At 38.4% G+C, this 23,742-nt stretch overlaps 1 protein-coding gene across 2 annotated transcripts in view; it reads right to left on the reverse strand.

Annotated features, from left to right (window-relative positions):
* nbs (nibrin) overlaps positions 1-23,742 on the reverse strand; it is a 315,228-nt gene that overhangs the window by 43,278 nt on the left and 248,208 nt on the right. For both annotated transcript variants that reach the window (XM_090376897.1, XM_090376896.1), the window contains exon 15: positions 4,324-4,361. In XM_090376897.1, the coding sequence (XP_090233023.1) occupies positions 4,324-4,361 (38 nt within the window). The remainder of the gene's footprint in view (positions 1-4,323; positions 4,362-23,742) is intronic.

Below are 23,742 nucleotides of genomic sequence, written 5' to 3' on the forward strand. Positions count from 1 at the left end.
GAGTGCGATATGTGGATTGGAGTTTTATTCTGGGTGTTTGAATGGTGCGGATGTTGTAGCTGTGAAGGATTCTGGTTATGCCGTGCACTAGAGCAGAGTAAAATGGGATGTGGGCGACACCTGTGAAACCGGAAGTGTCAGGTTGTCAGGCATCTGATGAAGAGAGTACAGTGCTGTGACAGTGTGCCGTCTGTAGTTCTCAGTAGTTAAGGGTCTGCTCAGGGCAGCCACATTTTCTGAGGTCCAACTTGACCCTATGTATTTCTTCACATGTACTGGTAGCGATGGAGAAACGTGTCCAAGTCCTGTTCATTAGTGAATGGGTGATGCTGTGACATTGTGCGTTTGGAGTGACAGGAACGGTAGTTGGTGTTTTGTCTGGCACATGTGGCTTTCCGATATATTGATGTTGTGACGTGTAAACCCTCCCTCTTTAACCATACGTCTAAAAATGGAAGGGCCTGGTCCTTCTCGGTTTCAATAGTGAATTTTAAAAAAGGTGATTTGCTGTTGAGATAGACTAGAAATGTCATCTCGGAGCCTCGGGGGAGTATGGTGAGGATATCATCCATATATCTATGCCAGAGGGTGATTAGAAAGGGAATCTGTTTTGAACTCTTCCATGACCAGGTAGGGACTGATGAGAGAGCCCATGGCAAGGCCTTGGGTTTGTTTATATTCAGCACTCTCGAACATGAAGATGGAATGGTTGAGGCAAAGCCGTGTTGCTTCACAGATATCTGATACAGAAAGTTTAGTCCTATTGCATAAGGTATGGTCGCCTTCCAGTTGATGGCGAACACAGTCTATTGCACAAGAGATGGAGATGCATGTGTATAAGGAGGTGACGTCGTAGGATATGAGAAGGTCTCGGTCATTGATGCTGTGGTTCTTTAAACATTGTATGAGTTCCTGGCTGGATTGGATTGTGAAGTCTGTCTAGCCTACCAGCGGCTTGATGAGGTTGGAAATGAAGCATGCCAGCTTGTGGGTGGGGATGCCTGTGCCCAAAATGATGGGACACAAGGGGATGTCTGGTTTCTGGATTTTTGGTAGCCTGTAGAAGCGGCCCCAGTTGCAGCCTGTAGCATAGAAGTTCCAGTATTGCTCTTTACTAATTTTGGCTTGGTTGAGCCACTTCCTCTGAAGAGAGTTCGCCTTGTTTTTGAGAACATTCAAGGAACATGGGCAGCCCATTTCGTACGTTATGTGATCGCCCAGGTGTTCCAGAGCTTTCCCTTGGTACACCTGTTGATCCATGATGACTGTCACATGTCCTTTATCTGCAGGAACAATAATTATGTTGGGGTTGTTCTGGATTTGTTTTTGGTGATGGAGCTGCTCCTTTGTGAGGTTAGGTTTGTTTTTTTTTTTGTCGATCTAACTAATCCAATGATTTTGTAGTGTACTTCCATTGCGATTTCTTCGGAGAGACCCGAGAGGCTGGCTTCGACTCCTACCATGATACACTGAAGTAGCAGTAGCACCAGAGGCAAGTGATGCAAGAAGGCAAGCTTATATAGCGCATCAGCTAAAAAAAAAAAAAAAAAATTTCGCACGTCCATTCCCTCTAAATGTTTGTCTGGTTCCTCCTTGAATTTATTTAAGCTATCAACTTACACCATGACAGATGGAAGTTTGTACCACCAATCAACTACTCACTGGCTGACGGCAAAATTCCGCACACCTGTTCTGTAACTGCCTTTCCTCAATTTGAATTTATGCTTCTCGGGTACGTAATCTGACCAACAGGAAGAATTCCATCAGAATTGAGCCTGCTCAACCCATTCAAGGCCTTATATACCTCAATCAGATCACCTTGCAGGTGCCTAGTCTCCAGCTGCTGCAATTTGCAGAACTTAAACCTTTTTTGGTAAGACCACCCTTTCATGTCCCTCACCAATCTTGTTGCCCTTCTCTGTATACTCGCTCAAGCATCCTTCCTCTAAAATGAGGCCTCCAGACCTGTAGGCAGTACTCAAAGCATGGCCTAACTATTGCCTTATACAAAGGGATAATCACCTCCTTTTCCCTACTAGCAAAATTTCTGTATATTATTGACAATACCCCATGATCTGCTCTGGTAGACTAACTGCATTGCTCAGAAAACTTCATATCTGACTGCACAACGTCTTTTTCATTTTCTAGCATCGTAAGTGTTGCCACTTCTCAGCTCATCTGCCCAACTTTTCTAGATCCTGTTGCAGTAGCACGCTGCCATTAACAACCCTATCAACATTTGTATCATCTGCATACATTGATATTAAGCCTGATATACCTTCATCAACATCACTGATAAATATAAAAAACAACAGTGGGCCCAACACCGAACCCTGGGAGACTCCGCTAATAACATTAGTCCACAAAGAGCAGCATCCAATGATTATCACTCTCTGTCGTCTCCCACTCAACCACCCTTTTATCCATTGCAGCAACTGCCCCTTAACATCATACTGCTCCAACCTGTACAATAGTCTTCCATGCACAACAGTATCAAAAGCTTTCCTGAAATCCAAGTATATGATATCAAAATAATTTTTTGCATCCAGTTCCTTTATAACCACATCATAGTATCCAATAAAATTTGTCAGACAAGACTTTCCCTTAACAAACCCATGCTGGGTCTGAATTATTACTGCAATCTTGTCTAGATGATCCTGCAATGCTTCTTTAACCTGTGGCTCCATTATTTTCCCCAGAACAGAAGTTAACTAACAGGTCTGTAATTACTCATGTCACCCTTTGATCCCCCTTTGTGAATTGGGGATACATTTGCACATCTCCAGTCCGTGGGGACTTACCCTGAGTCCAAGGATGCTCTCATAATTATGGCCAAGGGTTTGCTTACTTCCTCTGCCGCCTCCTTTAATATAATTAGATAGATTTCCATCCACCCCAGGTGCTTTTCTTACGTTAATTCACCAATTTCACCTCCATTTTGCTCTCAGTTAATACAAAATCATTAAGCTCCCTGTCCTCCACTTCCCTAAAGAATTTCTCAAGTGTGAATGTTGATGCAAAATACTCATTCAGTTTGTCAGCTTTTCGAGCAGGATTGTGAACAGTTGAACCTCGATATCGAGTGGACCAATCTGATTCATCCCCTTTCTCCTAGAATTTATATAAGTAAAGAAGTTCTTGTTGTTTTTTTTGCATCCCTTGCCAAAGATTTCTCGTAATCTGCCTTTGCTTGCCTAACCTCCTTTGTGACTTGATTACAGACCAGCTTATATCTACCATAAGCTTTTGTGTCACCCGATAATTTATATGCATGCTATGCATTTTTCTTCCCTTCCACAAGTCTCATTAGTTCATCTGACATCCATTTAGGTCTAAACCTTGAACAGTATTTCTTAATCAGTATGAAAAGCCTAGTAGCTTCCGTGATTAATTCTTTGAATGCTTCCTATTTAGAATTTGCTGTTGGTAACATCATCACTTGGTCCCACTGTATAGAATTTAAAAACTGTTTGAGACCACTGTATCAGGGGATAAGTGTATTAAGCAGACTAGTATCCACTACTGTCTTTCTTAAAACATGTGTAAACTAGATGAATAATGTAAAACTGATCTAGTAGTAAGAGGGTCTGCAGTGCAAAAATTTATTTACCAGATTTGTAACATTTTGCATAAAGAAGCTGAGAAATTGATGATATTGTTTTCTTCCTTGAGCTTGGTTTGGTTACTGTGCTGTGTTATTAAGGTGATTCTGCATAGCAGTTCTTGAATGGTTGTGATGGCTATCTCTTTCAGACACTGAACACAGCATTTCTTCTTTGTCGTCATTTATTACTTCAATTTCTGTTTTCTGGAAAATCCTTCCATCATGGAGGCCATTGTTACCTTTTTTTTTTACCTCCCATCACACATATTTCCTGAAGATTACAATCTACTGAAATTCAAGTCTAATGTCAACAAGTATCTTTCTTTCATCTTCTCAACCTTCAACCCATGCACAATATTAAGTACTATAGGTTCTAATACCCTTTGTGTTTGGAGTTTTCATAAAAATATACTATATATATATATATATATATATATATATATATATATATATATATTACTAATTAATCAAACCAAATTTTTGAATTAACTTCTCATTTACAGGTTCACTGTTAATACTTCCTCCAGAAATTAATCTGATTCACACAAATTCAACCGAAGCATTTAAAGTCTATATGTATTACACATTAACAAAGAAATTCATTAACAAACAAGATTATATGAAATATTTCAACGACAATCATAATCTCCAAAGCTATTATTTGAGTGGCTTAATCAACATCCATAGCCTTGATGTGATTCTACCAGCAGTTTACTCACCTGAAATTTTTTTCACTATCTTCTTCTTCTGGCAACATCTATAAAATAAACCACAATATAAAATTCTGTAACAAACAGTTTTTTTTTTCTTTAATATTATCTGCAACTTAGAAATGAAGACTGCTCTTTCACACCCATGAAACAAATTACTAAATATATCCTGCTTTGATACAACCAATAACCAAACAAAACTGAAAAGGAATTTACAAAAATGCAAAATGTAAATATTTGTTATTCAATGAAAATACTAACAAGTTAGATAACACCACAAACTGAAAGAAATTAAGACTGCTCTTTCACACCCAAGAAACAAATTACTAAATATATCCTTCTTTGATGCAACTAATAACCAAACAAAACTGAAAAAGAATTTACAAAAATGGAAACACTTCACCTCAAATTACCCGTATCGGATTTGGATTTTAATAGCACAAAAAGAACTAGGGTTATAGTGCACCAGGGCAAAGTTAAAATTTCAAACAGATCAAGATTTTTGTAAACATTAAAAAGATCTCCTTGTTGAAAAGTCATATATCAATCAATAAAAAAAAAAAACAGTATTAGAGAAATAAACTATATATAATGGCAGGTAAAAACTTAAAAACTGCTGACACATTTGTCATTGTCGCATAAAATCTGATGGAGTGTACAAGGCCCAGTCAAATGGGTAAAAGCAGTAAAACTAGCATTTCTAAAATTGATACATTCAGTTAAAATGTTTCATGGATAAAAAGGTGTCACAATGTTCACACATAGGAGAGTCATTAGCAATTGGCAGAAAGAAATAGGTCAGATGACTGTATCCTATGCAGATCTGAGAAAGAACACTTCCTCTTTATGATCCCAGTGCAGACTAGACTGCCATAGGTTAATCACACACTTAATCTGATATAGTTTATTTGTTACTTGCCAATGCAACGAATCTTGCCGCTGTGAATATAACTTATTATGGATTACTTGCCTGTAATAGGGGACTAACAACTCAAGATTATTTGTCAGGGCTGCTAGTTTGGCTGAGGTGTCAGCCAAATCAGCAGATTTGGCTGACACCTCAGCTGATTTGATCATTTCATCTAATCCCACTATGGTTAGCATTAGCTGTTGTTGTTGTTTAAGGGTTTTAAGACACAAGGGCATCTATGGCCAAGATGTGTCTTTCCAAGTTTTTAATGTAAATCAAACATTTTTTTCAGATTTGTTTATCAAATCTGAGTTGCCGAATAAAATTAAATAATTCATCTATATTCGCAGAATTGTCTAAGATCTGTTGAAGGGTAACTGGATTCTGGTTATTGTATAAACTTTGAAAACAAAGGAATCTGGAATTTCTGAATTGAGGACATATCAAAAGAATGTGTTTTATTGAAAGCTGAACTTGGCATTGAACACAGAGTGGGGGATTTTTGTTTGTCAATAGATGAAAATGAGTAAGATGAGTATGGCCAATTCTCAGTCTGGCAAGTATTACTTCTTCTCTGCGACTCTCTGATGCTGGAGTTCCATATTTCTGGATTAGGTTTTATTTCCTGTAGTTTATTGTTGACTTCATTTTTCCATATTTGGGCCCATTCATTTTCACTTTCTTTAATAATGATTGGACTAAAATCAGTGTGTTGGACTATGCTTGTTCTGTTTGGCAGTTCTGATGCTGACTTAGCTGCAATGTCTGCTTTTTCATTGCCCTCTATTTCGCAGTGTCGAGTATATTAAGACAGAGAGGGACGACTGTTGACATATTTCACTTAATGCAAGCTGTATAGCATACAGTTCCGCAGATAGAATGCTGCACTCAATGGAAGATATTTTGAAATTACATGCAAAGGGAACACGGCTGCTGCACCTACATGTGACTGGGTCTTAGATCCATCCGTATAGATTATGAGTTTCCCAAGCAACTGTCGGATATTACATAGTGGAATAGTATTTTTTGGCCACTGAGCAAAGTAAAGATCAATGTTTATATGATGTCTATTCCATGGAGGTAAAGGCATATTTGCACTTTCCGCAATTTTATTGAGATCGAGTTTCCACTTTTTTATTACTTCTTGAAGACGAATCCCAGCAGGTCTGGGTTCATTAGGCTTGGATTCATAAAGTGTTGGCCATAAAGGTTGGTTGAGGTATACCCAACAGGGGTGAGTTGGAAAGCTTCTTATTTTGGCAGCGTAGGCGTTGTCTTCTAAGATAAAGCGGAGGGTCGTGAGTTTCTATATACAAGCTTTGTACTGGCGAGGTTCTGTAGGCGCCTAGTGCTGATCGAAGGGCACTGTGTTGAATGGTGTTCACAGACAGTAAGATGCTGTTTTTAGCTGATGCATATACTATAGCTCCATAGTCTAATCGTGACTGGATTACAGCACGATATAAATTCAGCAATGACTGTCTGTCAGCACCCCAAGATGTTGAGGATACTGCACGAAGGATGTTTAGTTTCTGGAGGCACGTAGTTCGTAGATAGGTTACATGATTACAAAAATTTAATTTGGTGTCTAAGTTCAGACCCAATAATCTTATGGAATCTGTCATCGGTATTTCTCTGCCTTTCAGTTTTAATAGAGGTTCCGGATGAAGCGATCGTAATTTACAGAAGTGTATTGCTGCTGTTTTCCCCTCGGTTAATTGATAGCCGTTGCTTTCTGTCCAAGTTTCAATTTTGTTTATTGCTATCTGTAGTTGTCTTTCAATGGTAGCCATGTTCAATGATTGACAGGAAATAGCAAGATCGTCTGCATACATATAAACTTCTACCGTGGCTGGGATGTCTCTTATAATGCTACTGGTACGTAATGCAAAGAGTGTGGCACTTAAAATCGATCCCTGATGTATTCCTTCTTCTTGTGTGTGAATTTTGGACAGCTCATTCTGGAATCTTACTTGAAAGGTCCTGAGGTGAAGAAAATTCTGAATGAATCTAGGCAGGTTACCTCTCAGTCCAAGTTTGTATAAGTCTTGGAGGATTCCATATCTCCAGGTTGTATCGAATGCTTTGGTAATATCGAAAGTTATCATTGCCATGTGCTGTTTTTTAAGAAAAGCATTTCGAATGTGAGCTTCAACCTTGATGTGGACATCAGTTGTACACCTGTTACGGCGGAAACCAAATTGATGGCATGATATAGCATCTTGATCTTCAACAATCCAGACAAGTCTCTTGTGAACCATCTTTTCTATTATCTTTCCTAAACAGCTGGTCAAAGATATAGGACGATAACTATTGTCAGGGTAAACATTCTCCTCAAAGATTCTACTGTAAAATTTCAGTAGTATAGATTTTGAGTTTGAGTTGAGGTGGCGAAGCATTATGTAGAAAATGCCATTCGGTCCAGCAGAACTATTTCTAGAATTCTGGAGAGCTTCGTTGAGTTCATTCATAGTGAACGGAAAGTTATAAGAATAAGACTGTTTTGTAACAAAGTTAATTTTATATTTTTCCATGGACATTTTTTTGCGTCTAAATGAGTCTTCATAAGATTGAGATGATGAAGTGTCTGCAAATGTTTCTGCTAAAGCCTCTGCAATATCAGTTGGAGAAGAAATATCTATTCCTTTCCAGGACAGGATTGGGGTTTTGGTTTTTTGACACTTTCCACTGAGGATACGGATCTTTCTCCAAATTATTCTGGGGTCAGTGTTTCTGCACTGACCCCAGAATAATTTGGTAGAACTGAATCGAATCCATGCATCCTGTTTAGCTTTTCTACGAATTTGGCGTGCTTCAGCTTTCCGCCGTTTATAGTTTATAAGGTTCTCCATTGTAGCATTTCGGCAAAAAATGTTCCAAGCTTTGTTTTGTTTCCTTTTGGCAAGAAAGCAATCCCTTGTCCACGAACTATTATACCTTTGTTTTGTATGGTTAACTTTCGGTATTGTGCTGGCAGCAGCTCCAAGTAGTTCTTCTACTATATGTCTAGTGGCATTATTAATAGATGCAGTAAGAATCAAATGGTTATCAAATTGCACTGTTTTCGAAAACTTCTCCCAGTTAGCTCGGTGAAAATTCCACGTAATTCTTTGGTTAGATGTATAGTTTGTATCCGTCTGTATTTTGCAAATTATAGGAAAGTGATCACTGTTGTGAAGGTCAGTTAATACTGTCCAATCAAAGCTAGGATAAATGGACGAGGAACATATGGACAGATCCAGAGCAGAGCTAGAATCTGTAGGCAAGTGGATATAAGTATGCACACCAGTATTCAGTAGTGTTAAGTGATGGTTATCAAGTACAGTTTCAATCATCCTCCCTCTACGATCTATGTAGTAGTAGTAGTAGTAGTGGCATGTGATGCAAGAAAGCAAGTGTATGAGCTTATGCAGCATCAGCCAAAAAAAAAAAAAAAAAAATCACACCATTCCCTCCAAATGCCTGTCCAGTTCCTCCTTAAATTTATTCAACCTATCAACTTCCACAACGACAGATGGAAGTTTGTTCCAGCAATTAACCACCCGCTGGCTAAAGGCAAATTTCCACACATCTATTCTACATCTGTCTTTTCTTAATTTGAATTTATGCCCCCCTAGGTTCGTAATCTGAACAAGTGGAAGGATCCCATCAGAATTCAGAGTGCTTAACCCATTCAAGGCCAATGTTCGGGGAACCCCACAAAGGATGATGAGCATTTAGATCACCTAGAAAGCATACAGGTTGGGGCAGTTATTTAAGTAAATTGTCAAGTTCTGCAATGTAACATGAAACATTTGGTGGAATATAGATGAAGATAAGAGTGAGATTAATTCCAAGAACAATACGAACGGCTACTGCTTCTAGATTAGTGGAAAGCTGAACGGGTTTCGATGGTACATTACTACGAACTAATATTGCTACTCCACCTCTTGCCGGAGACTCAGAACATCTGTCACGTCTATATAGCGTACACCGTGAGAAGTATGGGCTATAATTTGATGATAAATAAGTTTCCTGTGGACAAATACATGCAGGATCATGCTGGTGCATTAAGTATTTTAATTCGTCAAGATTGCTTCTTAGTCCTCTACAATTCCATTGAGTAATTTTCTGCATTACTTGGGTTTAGTTTAGGTGGATTGGTCTGATCGTTTGTTTTTCCCTCGATCCTGTTTATATTTCTCTCATTTTGAAAAGACTGGGCGAGTAATATCCATATCATCAGCGTGAAGCAGGAGAACAGCATCTTCATTATCTAACTTCTCATCGATTTCCATACAAATACATGCAGGATCATGCTGGTGCATTAAGTATTTTAATTCGTCAAGATTGCTTCTTAGTCCTCTACAATTCCATTGAATAATTTTCTGCATTACTTGGGTTTAGTTTAGGTGGATTGGTCTGATCGTTTGTTTTTCCCTCGATCCTGTTTATATTTCTCTCATTTTGAAAAGACTGGGCGAGTAATATCCATATCATCAGCGTGAAGCAGGAGAACAGCATCTTCATTATCTAACTTCTCATCGATTTCCATAGTTCGTTCAGTTGGTTTATTTTGTGTACGATGAGCATCTTTCTCTTTTAATAATGTGCATGAGTTGGGAAGGTCTTGTTGTGGCTTGGATGGCTTTGTATTAGTAACATTTGATGGACTATTTGTTGCTGTCAGTGTCTCACCATCCACAAGGATGGATCTAGCCCATTGAGTAAGAGATAATTTAGGAGAAATAGTAATATAAGTCTGTGTTGAAAATTCTTTAGTGTTTTTGACTGCATTGGAATATGATTTGGCAGGCATCACATTTAATATCTGTTTACGTGCCTCTTGGTAAGATATATTTTTCTCTACCTTGTACTTCATTATTTTCTTTCCCATTTTCCATAATTCACAAGTTCTAGAATATGCGGGGTGAGTACCCTGGCAATTGTTACACTTTGGCATTGCTGCTGTACATTCCGTTTGGGAATGGTCTGACGAGCCACACAGGGGACAGATTATCTTACCTTGGCATGCTGTTTGAGAATGACCATATTTCTGGCATTTAAAGCATCTAAGTGGATTTGGTATATATGGTCGGATCTTACAGGAAAGGTAGCCAGCTTTTACTGATTCTGGGAGATTCGGACTGCTGAAGGTAAGGATAACATTTCTTGTGGGTGTAAGAACACCATCTTGTTTGGTCATAATTCTCTTAGCACTGACAATACGTTGTTTTAAGTTCTTCGACAATTTCTTCCTCAGAAACATTAAGGAGGTCCCATTCCGAGATCACTCCCTTTGAGGTGTTTAAAGTTCTGTGCAGGGTTATCGAAATGGGAAGGCCTCCGAAGGTCGTTTGCTTCAGGAGTTGTCTAGAATGACTGGGATTGGAAGTCTCTATAAGAAGATCTCCCGAGCAAAGGCGTTTGACAATTTTGGGAGTACCTGCTACAGCCTCTATGCTTTTCTGCCCAAGAAATGGCGATAAGCTACTAAGAGGTTTCGTTGATAGCGAGTGTAAAATTAAAAAAGCAGGTAGGTCATGTGAAGAATCATCTTTTTTGATTCTTTTTGCTTGAGATGACTCAAGTTCATGCGAGCACATAGGCTCTACAGTCAGTGACATTAATGGATCCATAATTGCTCCTTTTCGCCCTGAGTATTGGATAATACTCAGATTACCAGCCCCGCCACGTGGAGGCAGGAGCGGTGCCACCAGTGACCAAGCGATATGAGATTAGTGGTTAGTTTGTTAGAGAAATTGGTTATATATATATACGTAAAAGAAAGGTGTCTTTTCTTCCTTGATACGAAGCTTAGTTCTTTATTTAGAAAAAGCCAAAATTAAATAACTTTATAAAGAGGGTTTTAACAATCTCTACAATCTGTTGCTTAAGAGAAAAGAAGCTTTCAAATCACTTTGGGAAATATCGCTATGATCACTCACTTGGCACTCGGGGCCGCTAGCATTAGCACTGGCAGATGCATATACAGCATCAGCCAAAAAAAAAAAAAAAAAACCCTTCCCATTTCGCCCATCCATTTTCTGCAAAAGTTTGTCCAGTTCTTCTTTGAATTTATTTAAGCTATCAACTTCCACAACAACAGATGGAAGTCTGTTCCAGCAATCAAACACTTGCTGGCTAAAGGCCAATTTCTGCACATCTATTCTACAATTGTCTTTCTTCGATTTGAATTTATGCCCCTCCAGGTGTGTAATCTGAGAATGAGGAAGAATCCTATCAGCATTGAGCTTGCTCAAATCATTCAATACCTTATACAACTCAATCAGATCACCTCGCATGTGCCTAGTCTCCAGATGCTGCAATTTGCCAAACTTAAGCCTTTCTTGGTAACTTAAACCTTTGATCCCTTCATCAATCTCGCTGTCTTTCTCTGTACCCGTTCCAGCAGCCCTACATCCTTCCTAAAATGTGGCTTCCAGACTTATATATAGTACTCAAGGTGTGGCCTGACCACTGCCTTATGCAAAGAGATAATCACTTCCTTATCCCAGCTGGCAATTTCCTGTATATCATTAATAAGACCCGATGAGCTGCTCTGGCCGCCAGTTTTCACTGCTCAGAAAACTTCATATTTGACTGCACAATTATCCTCAGGTCTTTTTCATTCTCCACTACCCCCAGTGTAGTACCACACAGCTGGAGTGTTACTCTGAGGTTCATCATCATCAGCCAGTTTAAATCCACCACAGGAAGAAGGCCTTTCCAGCAATTTTCCAGTTCTTTCTACATTGTGCAAAGGCCATCCATTTACTGCCCATGGAAATTTCAATTTCATCTGTCCATCTCCATTATATAAATGCCTAGAAAGGTTAGCTTTAGTTCTGCAGTTTCAGGAACTGAAGTAAATCTTCCACAAATTTCTGAAGTTTGAATTGCAGAATTGCATAAGCTGAATGTTAATGGCATTCTTCCACTTACTGAGGCTACACACAAGGAGGCATAAATTGAAGTTGAGGAAGGATGGTTGCAGGATAGATGTGTGAAAGTTTAACCTTCAGCCAATGGGTGATTGATCGTTGGAACAGGCTTCCATCCATTTCTGGCTGATGCTATATAAGATTGCTTTCTTGCATCACTTACCATTACTGCTGTTTATTATTATGATTATTAGCTATATGGTGCAAAGAAGCCCGAGGCTTATGCTGCACCAGCCAAAAAAAAAAAATTTCTGAATTTTATGATGAGTGAGAGAACAAGAGTAAGGAGTAGGAGGGAATCACCAAGAAAGTTGTTGTTGTTATTTGGTTTTTAGGCGCATTAGCAACTAAGGCCGTATTGCTCCGGGGATATGCGGTGGTCATTTCCCTGACCTTTCCACATCCTCCGTATTTGGTGGTCACGGGCTCGAACCCCGGTCTAATCAAGAAGCGTGCGCTATGCACTGCTGCTCCAGCCCACCTGGCTACGGAGGCGCCCCCCAAGAAATTGAAGAATGACGAGCTCAGGACCCTGGGTGTGCCAAGCCCATAACTCACCAGATGTGAGCTCCTGCTGTTATGTAAGTAACATTTTTATTTTATAAATTGTTACTTACATAAAGGTCAGGCATAATACACACTGTATATTATGCCAAGTTTATGCAAATCATTTTAGGTTTTCATTTATATTTAGTCATTTTATTGACTTAATTGTTATACTAAATTATTTTCTATAAGTAGCTTTATAGTTCTAACCAAGCTCCATGGTTAATTTTTGAAATTAGATAGCGATTTTGAAAGTTAATACTTAGTATCCATAGATTTTACATTCATAACTTGCCGCCATTGTTATATGATATGGAATAGTGTAAGGTTAACTTAAAACTAGATAGCGAAAAACATAGCACTGCATTAGAAATCTGTTAGATTACTATAGTATTATCAATTAATCAGTAAAATTTATTAATCTTATTAAAGTTCATTGTTAATTAAATTATACTTAATGGAATCATGACCCAGACTAGAGCAGCAAAACAGCGTTTGCAGAATAGCATAAGCCACAGCACTCCAAGGCAGAGTGCTGTGGCTTGCAGGAGAACCGAAGGGGACAATTCTCCAATGCATCACAGTCTAAAACATGCACGTTTGTTATTTGGTTTTTAGGAGCATTAGCAACTAAGGCCATATTGCTCCAGGATATGCGGTGGTCATTCCCTGACCTTTCCTCATCCTCCGTATTTGGTGGTGACGGGCTCGAACCCCGGTCTAATCAAGGAGCATGTGCTACACACTGGCTATGGAGGCAGACATGATCTAGCCAAGGAGGATGTCTTTGTGTGTGAAGAAATTAGGCACCAACTCAGCGTTCTGATGGGCATCTATGAGAGTTTGAGGTGTAGGGTAAATTCCCTTGAAGAAATTAATATGAGGGACCCATAAAGCTCTCAACGCCAGAGCTCACTCCTGTGTATCAAGCAACACAGAGGAATTCTTCAAAGCAGAATGTGCTCGTCCCACAGGAACTAGTTATTGTCGGTGACTCTATTGTCAGGGAGACAGGGAATATATTATGCAAAAAGGATAGGTAAAACAGGACCAGGGTATATCTGTTATTTGTTATTTGTTGTTATTTGGTTTTTAGGAGCATTAGCAACTAAGGCCATATTGCGCCGGTGCGGTGGTCATTCCCTGACCTTTCCGCATGCTCCATATTTGGTGGTGACGGGCTCGAACCCCAGTCTAATCAAGAAGCGTGTGCTATGCACTGCTGCTCCTTCCCACCTGGCTACGGAGGCGCCTGGGGGTATATCTGCCTGGAATAAAAGCTGATGACATTGTAGGGCAGATATCATCTTTTGAGGGCACAAAAGGTGATATTGTTGTACGTCTTGGCATTAATGACCTTAAGAGTAAGTGATCTGCAGATTTACTTAACAAGTACAGGTCAATGCTAGGAAAAAAGTCACGAGTCAGGGTTAAATTTGAAAGTGTCTGAAATTCTATTAGGATACAATAGAAGGGAGTATATGATGAAAGCCTTGTAAATCAATTCGGCGCTTGAGAGATTGTGCAAGGCTCATGGAGTAGAATTTTTTTCAGCATAGTCTGTGCTTGCTAACAGGAGAGACTGCTTCTACAGGGATGGGATACACTTAAATAGAAATGGTACAAGAATATTTACTGATGCTATCGAGGCAGTGTTAGGTGGGTCGGAAAACTGATAGACTGGGGGCGATTCACAGACTAAAAGATTAATGGTAGCCGCAGGCAGAGGCGAAAGTGATTCTTGCACTGCTTCTATTGTAATGGGCAGAGCCTAGAGAGCAAGCTGCTGGGGACTTCAAGAGCTGCTGGGAGTCATCATGGAACAAGTAAATGCATGGGCTGGGTGAGGGTAACTAAGAGTAAAAACAAGTGCAATCATGTACTCCCTCGTATCGTGTCTGGGCAGAATTGCAGACACTTTCAAATTTAACCCTAACTCACGACTTTTATTAAGTCGTGAGTTAGGGTACTTGTTAAGTAAATCTGCAGATCTCCTACTCTTAATTTCATTGGTGCCAACGTGTACAATAATATCACCTTTTGTGCCCTTAAAAGATGATATATGCTTTACAACATCATCAACTTTTGCCTCTGGAAGACATACCCTGGTCCTATTTACACATCTATCCTTTTTACACAATATATTACCCGTCTCCCTGACAATAGAGTCGCCAACAATAAATAACTCCAGCGGGACCAGTGCATTATACCATGGAGATTGCCGCCGTGTTGCCTGATGCCCAGGAGTGAGCTCTGGCTTGGGCAGCTGAGAGCTTGACGGGCCCCTCATATTAATTTCTTGGAGGGCATCTACCCTACACTACAAGCTCTAATAGACGCCCATTAGAATGCTGAGTTGACGCCTAATTTCTAGAAACTCTCTGCACCTGGCACACACAAAGACATCCTCCTTGGCTAGATAATGTTCTGTTCCAGAGAGTTCAGCAAACATTTCAAAAGTTGCACATTTTTTTAGGCTGTGATGCGTTGGAGAATCCTCCACCCTCAGTTCTCCCCTGAGTCACACACTCCTGCCACTTTGTGCCCGTTGGTTTGCTGCTCTAGTCTGGGGCATGATATTTTAAATTAATAAGATCAATAAATTTAATTAATCAATTGTCAATACTACACTATCTAATAGAATCCTAAATGCAGTCATGCGTATTACGCTATATAATTTTACGTTAGAGCTACATAGCTGCCACAGTTAAAAATTTGAATTCCCTACCACTCTATACAAAAACAATGGCTGCAAGATTTGAACGAAACAACGGTTTTACATATAGTAAGTAGTAATCTACAAAAAATCTTTATCTAAATTAAAAATAAAAATAACCAGCATAACTAGAACTATAAAACTACGTTTAAAGTACAATATAAAATGTCATTGATAATTGAAAACAAGAATGGGCCCAGCACTGAGCTCTGGGGAATTCCACTAATAACATTAGTCCATGAAGAGAAGTGATAACTACTCTGTCTTCTTCAACTTAACCATCCCTTTATCCATAGAAGTAACTTGCCTTAATGCCACATTTCTCCAGTTTGTATAGCAGTCTTTTAATGTGTAACAGTATCAAAAGCCTTCCTGAAATCCAAGTATATGATTTCAAAATTATTTTTTGCATCATAGTAGTCTGTCATATTGGTTAGACAAGACCAACCCTTAACAAATCCATGCTCTGATTGCAGTATATAATTGCATGCCTCTCCAGATGGTCCTGCATTACTTCTTTAACTAGTGATTCCATTATTTTCCCTGGAACATGCGTTAAGGTAACAGGTCAGTAATTATTCAAGTTGCGTTTTGTGATCTCCTTTATAAATTGGGGATACATTTACACATTTCCAGTCTATAAAGAACTCTGTTGAAACCAGGGATGCTTTCATAATCATGGCTAAGGGTTTGCTTACCTCTTTTGCTGCCTCCCTTAATAAAATTGGATAGATTCTGTCCACCCCAGGTTCCTTTTTTTATGTCCATCTTCAATTTCTCCTCCACTTTCCTTTCAGTTATCTCACAAAGTTATTTAGCTCCTTGTTAGAATTTGACAAATTTCTGGCATCCCCATCCCTCAAGAATCCCTCATGTGTGAATGTAGATGCAAAATACCTATTCAATTTGTCTGCAACCTCAGCAGGGTCATCAACAGTTAACTCATAGACATCAAGTGGCTCAATGTGATTCAGTCCCTTCCTTCTTCTGTTCATATAAGCATAAGAGTCTTTGCCATTTTTCTTTGCCAGTGATTTCTCATAATTTGCCTTAGTCTTCCTAACTCCTTTCTGACTTGATTACAGATTAATTTGCATCTACCATAGGCCTCTGTATCACCAGATAATTTGTATGCATCCCATCCACTTCTCTGCCATGTGTCTCAGTTCATCTGACATCTATTTAGGTCTGAGCATTGAACAGTATTTTATTCGTACATATGAAAAGCCTAGTAGCTTTTGTTTACTTTCCTGAATACTTCCCATTTAGAATTTGCTGTTGGTAACATCATCAGTTGGTCCCACTGCACAGAATTTAAAAACTGTCTGAGACCACTGTAGTTACTTGTATGTAAGCAAAGCCTTTCCCAATAACCTTGACAGTAGTTGTCTTTAATTTAATTCCACATTGATACACTGTGGTCACTGCAACCCAGTGGGTCTTTTACCTGCAGATTCTTAATGTGTGAAAAATCACTGCCAATAACCAGATCAAGAATACTGCTTCCTCTTGTTGCCTCTCTAACATGCCGTAGTAGAAAGCAGTCATCCTAGAAATTCACAGAAGTCTTGCTAGTGTGCGAGTGACCAACTCACAAATTCCAGTCAACCTCTGGAAAGTTAAAATTCCCCATTAGGAGACATTCTGATTTGCTGGCCCTCTCTATTTTTCTGTATAGCTGTTTGGCATGCTCATCACAGTTATTAGGCCTATAACATACTCCTACTCTCAATTTTGTTTTCCCAGTGCTTTTATCACACCAGACTGACTGAACGTTGCACTCATCACTCATATCAACTGGATGTACTGCCTTAGATTTAATAATATGCTTCTAAACTAAGAGCATAATCCCCTCCACCTCTCCTGTCTTGTCTGTCCTGCCTGCATACATTGTACTCCCCATATTCATATTCAGCATCACTAGGCCGCTGTAGCTGAGTGGTCAGGTGCACGGATGCCTAAGTACACTTGCCTTGAGTGACCGGGGTTCAAGCCTGTTACTGCTGAATATGGTGCTGTTTCTTGTATTCTGTTTATCTTGTGAACTCCTCTGACCGTTTGGTCATCCCGGAGTATAAACAGAAAATTTATTTATGTCTGAGTGACACCATTTTTCTGCATTTCCTACAATGTCCTCATTTGATGACTTAATCAATACTTCAAATTTATTTACAACTCCCCTAGCATTAGTTTACATCAGTGGTCTTTAAACTTTCAACATCTACAGAACCCTTGTCTCTAAATATTATTTCCGTGGAATCCTGCTCAGTTAATGTGTTTTTAGGTACATAAATGACTTAATTTTTAGAATCATAATATGTACTTTAGTGAAACATTAATTTTTATAATGGTGAGGAGAGGTAGGAGAAAGGGAAATATAATTATGAAAAAAAAAACCAAAAATTATAATTTTTGCGAAACTTCAGAAATATCTCGTGGAACTCCAGGGTTTCATGGAACTCAGTTTGAGTATCACTGGTGTACATGCAAGTATACATGCACATGTTCTTACTCTTTTTTTTGTTACCTTAGCAAGGGAAAATTTTTCTTTAATTTCCCTATTACAAAGAGAAATTTAAAAAGAATTTAAAATTATTTTCGCATGCTAATTGGTTTTGTACTAACACATAGTTTGTGCCACCAGGCTAATGTTTTGTGATGTAGTCCCATATTTTGAGACTGTCACAGACCAACACTAGAAGCTCAGAAATAGGTCCTACATGATAGTATAGTGGTTTTTCGACTTGCCATTTATTTAGAGAGTACTAAGTTCAATTCCCATCAATGGCTGGAGGAATTTCTAAATTCCTCTTTAATGAAGACTGTAACCAATCTCAGGCAGATGAAGTAGGGTTCCTTGTGAGTTCTGAGTTTTTAAGCAAACATAATATGCAAATTGGCCTGTGCATATATCTTGTACAGATATAAAGACAAATACAGATATAATATATAAGATATAATATTGTACAGATATAATATATAAGATATAATATTGTACAGATATAATATATAAGATATAATATTGTACAGATATAATATATAAGCTCAATATTGTGTAAGTTGCTGATGCACCTTAAAACCCTACAGCAGCAGCAGCAGCGCAGAAGTAACATAAAACTGATTGTCTAGAATAAAATGAATTATACGTATTATTTCCATTAGATGGTTACTGCGTTAATTATATAAATTATATAACTGCATTAATTGACAAATGTAAAGTACTACATATGGGAAACAGTAACCCCAGAGCAACGTATCAACTCTGCGGTACTGCACTAACAGTGGTGGAGAATGAAAAGGACCTGGGGGTAATTGTGCAGGCAGATATGAAGTTCTCTGAGCAGTGCAGACGAGCTGCAAGAATAGCTCATGGTGTCTTGTCAATGATATACAGGAATTTTTCTAGCAGGGATAAGGAGGTGATTATTCCCTTGTATAAGGCAATGGTTAGGCCACATTTTGAGTACTGTATACAGGTCTGGAGGCCTCATTTCAAGAAGGATGTAGAGCTGCTGGAACGGGTACAGAGAAGGGCAACAAGATTAGTGAATGGAACAAAGGGTTGCTCTTACGAAGAAAGGCTTAAATTTTGCAAATTACAAAGTCTGGAGACTAGGCACCGGCGAGGTGATCTGATAGAGGTGTATAAGGCTTTGAATGGTTTGAGCATGCTCAATGCCAATGGGATTCTTCATCTTGCTCAGAATAATCACCTCAGAGGGCATAAATTCAAATTGAGGAAGGATGGATGTTGGATAGATGTGCGGAAATTTGCCTTTGGCCAGCGGGTGGTTGGTTGGTGGAACCGACTTCCATCACTTGTTGTTGAAGTTGATAGCCTAAACAAATTTAAAGCTCAACTGGACAGGTATTTCGAACGAACGGAGGGGTGAAATGGGAGTGGTGTGTTTTTGTTTTTTTTTTTTTTGTTTTTTTTTTGGCTGATGCTGAATAAGCTTGCTTTCTTGCATCATATGCCTCTACTAATGCTAATGCTAATGCTAACCACTACAGTTATATAAAAACATTTTGAAGTTATGGGTTTGAGTGGTAACTTATACTCCTAACTGCATTTTGAGTGTTGTCTTTTTGGTTTTCTTGTTTTTCTGGACAAAAATCCAAGTTTCTGGAGAAAAAATATCATGCTACCTTTGCTCAAGATTTGACTAATTTGCTATGGTGTGGTAAATAAAAAAAAAAAAAAAAAAAAAAAAAAAAAAACAACCCATAAAATTTCTTGCGTTATTGATGGGATTAAACCCAGACCTTTTCCACACAGTGTCAAAAGTTAATATTTATAACTGTGCTACCCACAAGGGCAGTGTTTTATGGATAGTTAAAGATAGCAGCATCCACGTTTGTGCAAATGTAGCATATTAGTATGCAGCAATTCTACAAAAAGCTAAAAATGGCATCGTTTTAGTTATATCTCATATTGTGAATACCTTCATAACGAGTTGCCATGATATTACACTACTTTGAATAAGTAACACTTCACCAATGGAGAAGACTATTGTTACTTATTCTCATTGGATACTATAACCCAGACAGCACCGTTTCAGGGCTATTTGTATGTGTGTGGGATAATAACTCTACTATCCACTTGTCCCTATTAGACTTAGAAAAGCAAAAAGTAGAGGGGAAGTTATAGTAGGAGTGGAAGAAGAAAAGAAATGGTGTAGAAGAATGAAAGGGGGACAGTAACTCCTTCAACTCACACCACTCAAAAACTCATAAATTCCTCAAATAGGCAACTCTTCCCCAGTAGAGAAGACTGTTGTTACTCATTCTCAGAAACTCCGTGAATCAGGCTCCCCTTGGTGAACGTTTGTTGGCCTTTCATCGGTGGGTGGGTAGGTACCCTGGGCTATTTGGCTCTTCTTCAGTGGGTGGGTGGTAGGTACCCAGGTGATGCAATGATGATAAAACAGTTATGAAGTATAACTCCACAATATGAGAGATGCCTGATGGTGTATAAAGTGAATTCACTTTATACGCATTTCGGTAATTGTAATTTCTTGTTCATGTGTTACTTTGAATCAAAAACTAAGAAGAACATCAATGTTTCATTTTTCCTTACCTATAGATTCTATACAGGACCAGTTCTGTAAACAGTTGCCTTTTGATGAATTGCACATTTCAAAGAAATTTCATGATAAAGCAATATAACATAGTAATACCTAAATTTTTATGTTATGCAATTTTCTGTTTAATTACTTCTGTGGATGTCTTTGAAATTATCTGTAAAGGGACCTGTGGACCATAAAAGGTTTGAAAAATGTTTGCACAGAAGGAAATTGTGGGAAAGTATAACCTTTTGCAAATTGTAATTGAATTTGGAATTAAGGAAAAGTATTACAGTAGAACCCTATTAAGAAGTTTTCCAAGGGAGTTGGAGGTTTAGAACTTTTTACGAGGGAAAACTTCTTAGAAGGAAAAATAACATAGGGGTATGAACTACACAAATAAAAATGAAAACATACACAGTTAAAAGGGATTTTTAAGTACTATTTCAGAATTTATTAATATTTTACTCTGCCTATGGGAAACATTTTTAAACTGAGGATTTCTAATTAATTATTAATTAATAGTTAATATTTGTAGCTGTTAAAATAACACTGCCAAGGAGGGATGAATAATTAGGGCCAGTATGGTAGATAGACAAAATTATGGTTATTCCTTAAAGAATTACCAAAAGACTTAAAAAGGTTTTAGGGCTGAAAGCCTCAGACTACGGAAAATTCACTAATCGAACAAGTTATTGCATATGATCATGTTAGTTCATAGTTAATAGTAATAAATAGTAAAATCACTGAAGTAGGTGAAATGGCATTGTTTTGTTATATCTTATATTGTGGAATGCCTGATATTGTACTACCTCGAATAAGCAACGCTTCATAGCATCACATTAGTTCACCATTCACACCATCTTGCATCTCATATTGTGTAGTTATACTTCATAACTAGGTTGTTACTTATTGTAACACCATAGTACCTACCCGTCCACCGACGAGAAGCCAACAAGCCTTGAAACGGCAGCATCTGGGGGAGCCTGATGATATCCTTCGTTACTGAGAATAGGTAGTCTTCCCTACTGGGGAAGCATTGCCTATTTGAAGGATTTATGAGAGTGTAGTTTGAGGAATGACTGTCCCTTTCCTTTATCAGCAGCATTCTTGTTCTTCCTCTCCTACTATTACTTTCCTCCATCTTTTCTATGTCTAATAGGGAGATGTGGAGAACAGTGTTTATTATCCCATACACATTTACAAAAGGTCATGTCTGGGTGGTGGTGGTGATATCCACTGAAAATAAGTAACATTAGTCTTCTCCACTGGTGAAATGTTGTTTATTTGCAGTAGTGCAATATGGACAACTCGTTGTGATGCTATTTCTCATACTTCGGTGATTTACTAAGAACTAAAATGGTGCTATACACAAACTTGTTCGATTACCAAAATGTTTATATTGTTTAATATTTTTTTAATATAAAAATAAAGAATTTCTGTATTTAAAAAATGTATTATGTGGGAAAACCTCATTATAATAATACTCTATGTATTCTTTGTCATATACTTTTTATGCGGGAAAGCTCTTACATGGGAAAATAATACATTACAATATATGGATTTAAAATTGGGAATTAAGAAACCAAACCTAGTACAGGGGGAAAACTTCTTATGCGGGAATTTCTTATTCAGATTCTACTGTATACTGAAGTAATACATACTGCAAGAAATGTGTGGCAGTAGCTATTATAAACATTTTTAATAAAAAAAAAAAAACTAAAATAAAAAAAAAATTATAAAAAAATTACTTTTGGTGTCCATAACTTTTGTGTTATTGTTTATCGTCATTTCCACATAATTTATTTACATGGGCTATTAATCTCTGAGGTATGACAGTAAAGTAACCAGACTAATTCTGTAAAAAAAAAATATATTTTATCATTAACCTTTAATAAGTGTTGTCACTATTGGGATAAAGGCAGGCACCTCAAATAAGGATATGTGACACAGAAGCCTGATAGATACAAGTTGATCTGTAAGCAAGTTACAAAGAAGGTTAGGTTAGGCAGGCAAAGGCAGATTACGAGAAATTTTTGGCAAGGGATGCAAAAAAAACAGCAAACAGTTCTTTACTTATGTAAACTGTAGAAGGAAGGGGATGAATCAGATTGGTCCACTTGATATCGATGGATCACCTGTTGATGATCCTGCTCAAGTAGCTAACAAACTAAATGAATATTTTGCATCGACATTCACACATGAGGAATTATTCAGCGAGGGGAATGCCAGAGGTGTATTCAACTCTGGCAGTAAGCTAGAGAATCTTGTAATAACTGAGAGTAAAGTGGAGGAGAAATTGTTGAAGATAAACACAAGAAAGGTACCTGGGGTGGATGGGATCTATCCAGTTATATTAAAGGAGGCAGCAAAGGAAGTAAGCAAACCCTTAGCCAGCCATAATTATGAGCGCTTCCTTAGACTCAGGGGAGGTACCCACAGACTGGAGATGTGCAAATGTGACCCCAATTCACAAAGGAGGATCAAAGGCTAACACAAGTAATTATAGACCTGTGAGTTTAATTTCTGTTCCAGGAAAATTAATGGAGGCACTGGTTAAAGAAGCACTGCAGGATCATCTAGACAAGACTTCAGTTATAGCTCGGACACAGCATGGTTTTGTTAAGGGGAAGTCTTGCCTGACCAATTTGATTGGATACTATGATGCAGTCACAAAAGAAGTGGATGCAGGGAATAACTTTGATATTATATACTTTGATCTTAGAAAGGCTTTTGATACTGTTGCACATGGAAGGCTGCTTCACAAATTGGAGCAGCGCGGCATTGGAGGCAAATTGCTGCTATGGATAAAGGGGTGGTAGAGGGATAGAAGATAGAGAGTGGTAATCAACGGACACTGCTCATCGTGGACTAATGTTATCAGTGGAGTCCCTGAGGTTTCAGTGTTGGGTCCATTATTGTTTTCTGTATTTATAAATGATATCGATGATGGTATATCAAGCACACTACTGACACTATGCTGCTGCAACAGGATCTGGAAAGGTTGAGCAGATGGGCTGAGAGGTGGCAAATGAAGTTTAACATTGACAAATGTAAAGTACTACATATGGGAAACAGCAACCCCAGAGCAACATATCGACTCTGTGGTACTACACTGACAGTGGTAGAGAATGAAAGGGACCTGGGGGTGGTTGTGCAGGCAGATATGAAGTTCTCTGAGCAGTGCCGACGGGCTGCAAAAGTAGCTCATGGTGTATTGTCAATGATATATAGGAATTTTTCTAGCAGGGATAAGGAGGTGATTTT

The sequence above is a fragment of the Mastigoproctus giganteus genome, chromosome 7 (assembly GCF_048544385.1).
Source record: "Mastigoproctus giganteus isolate SK-2022 chromosome 7, ASM4854438v1, whole genome shotgun sequence".
NCBI classification, from domain to species: Eukaryota; Metazoa; Arthropoda; class Arachnida; order Uropygi; family Thelyphonidae; genus Mastigoproctus; species Mastigoproctus giganteus.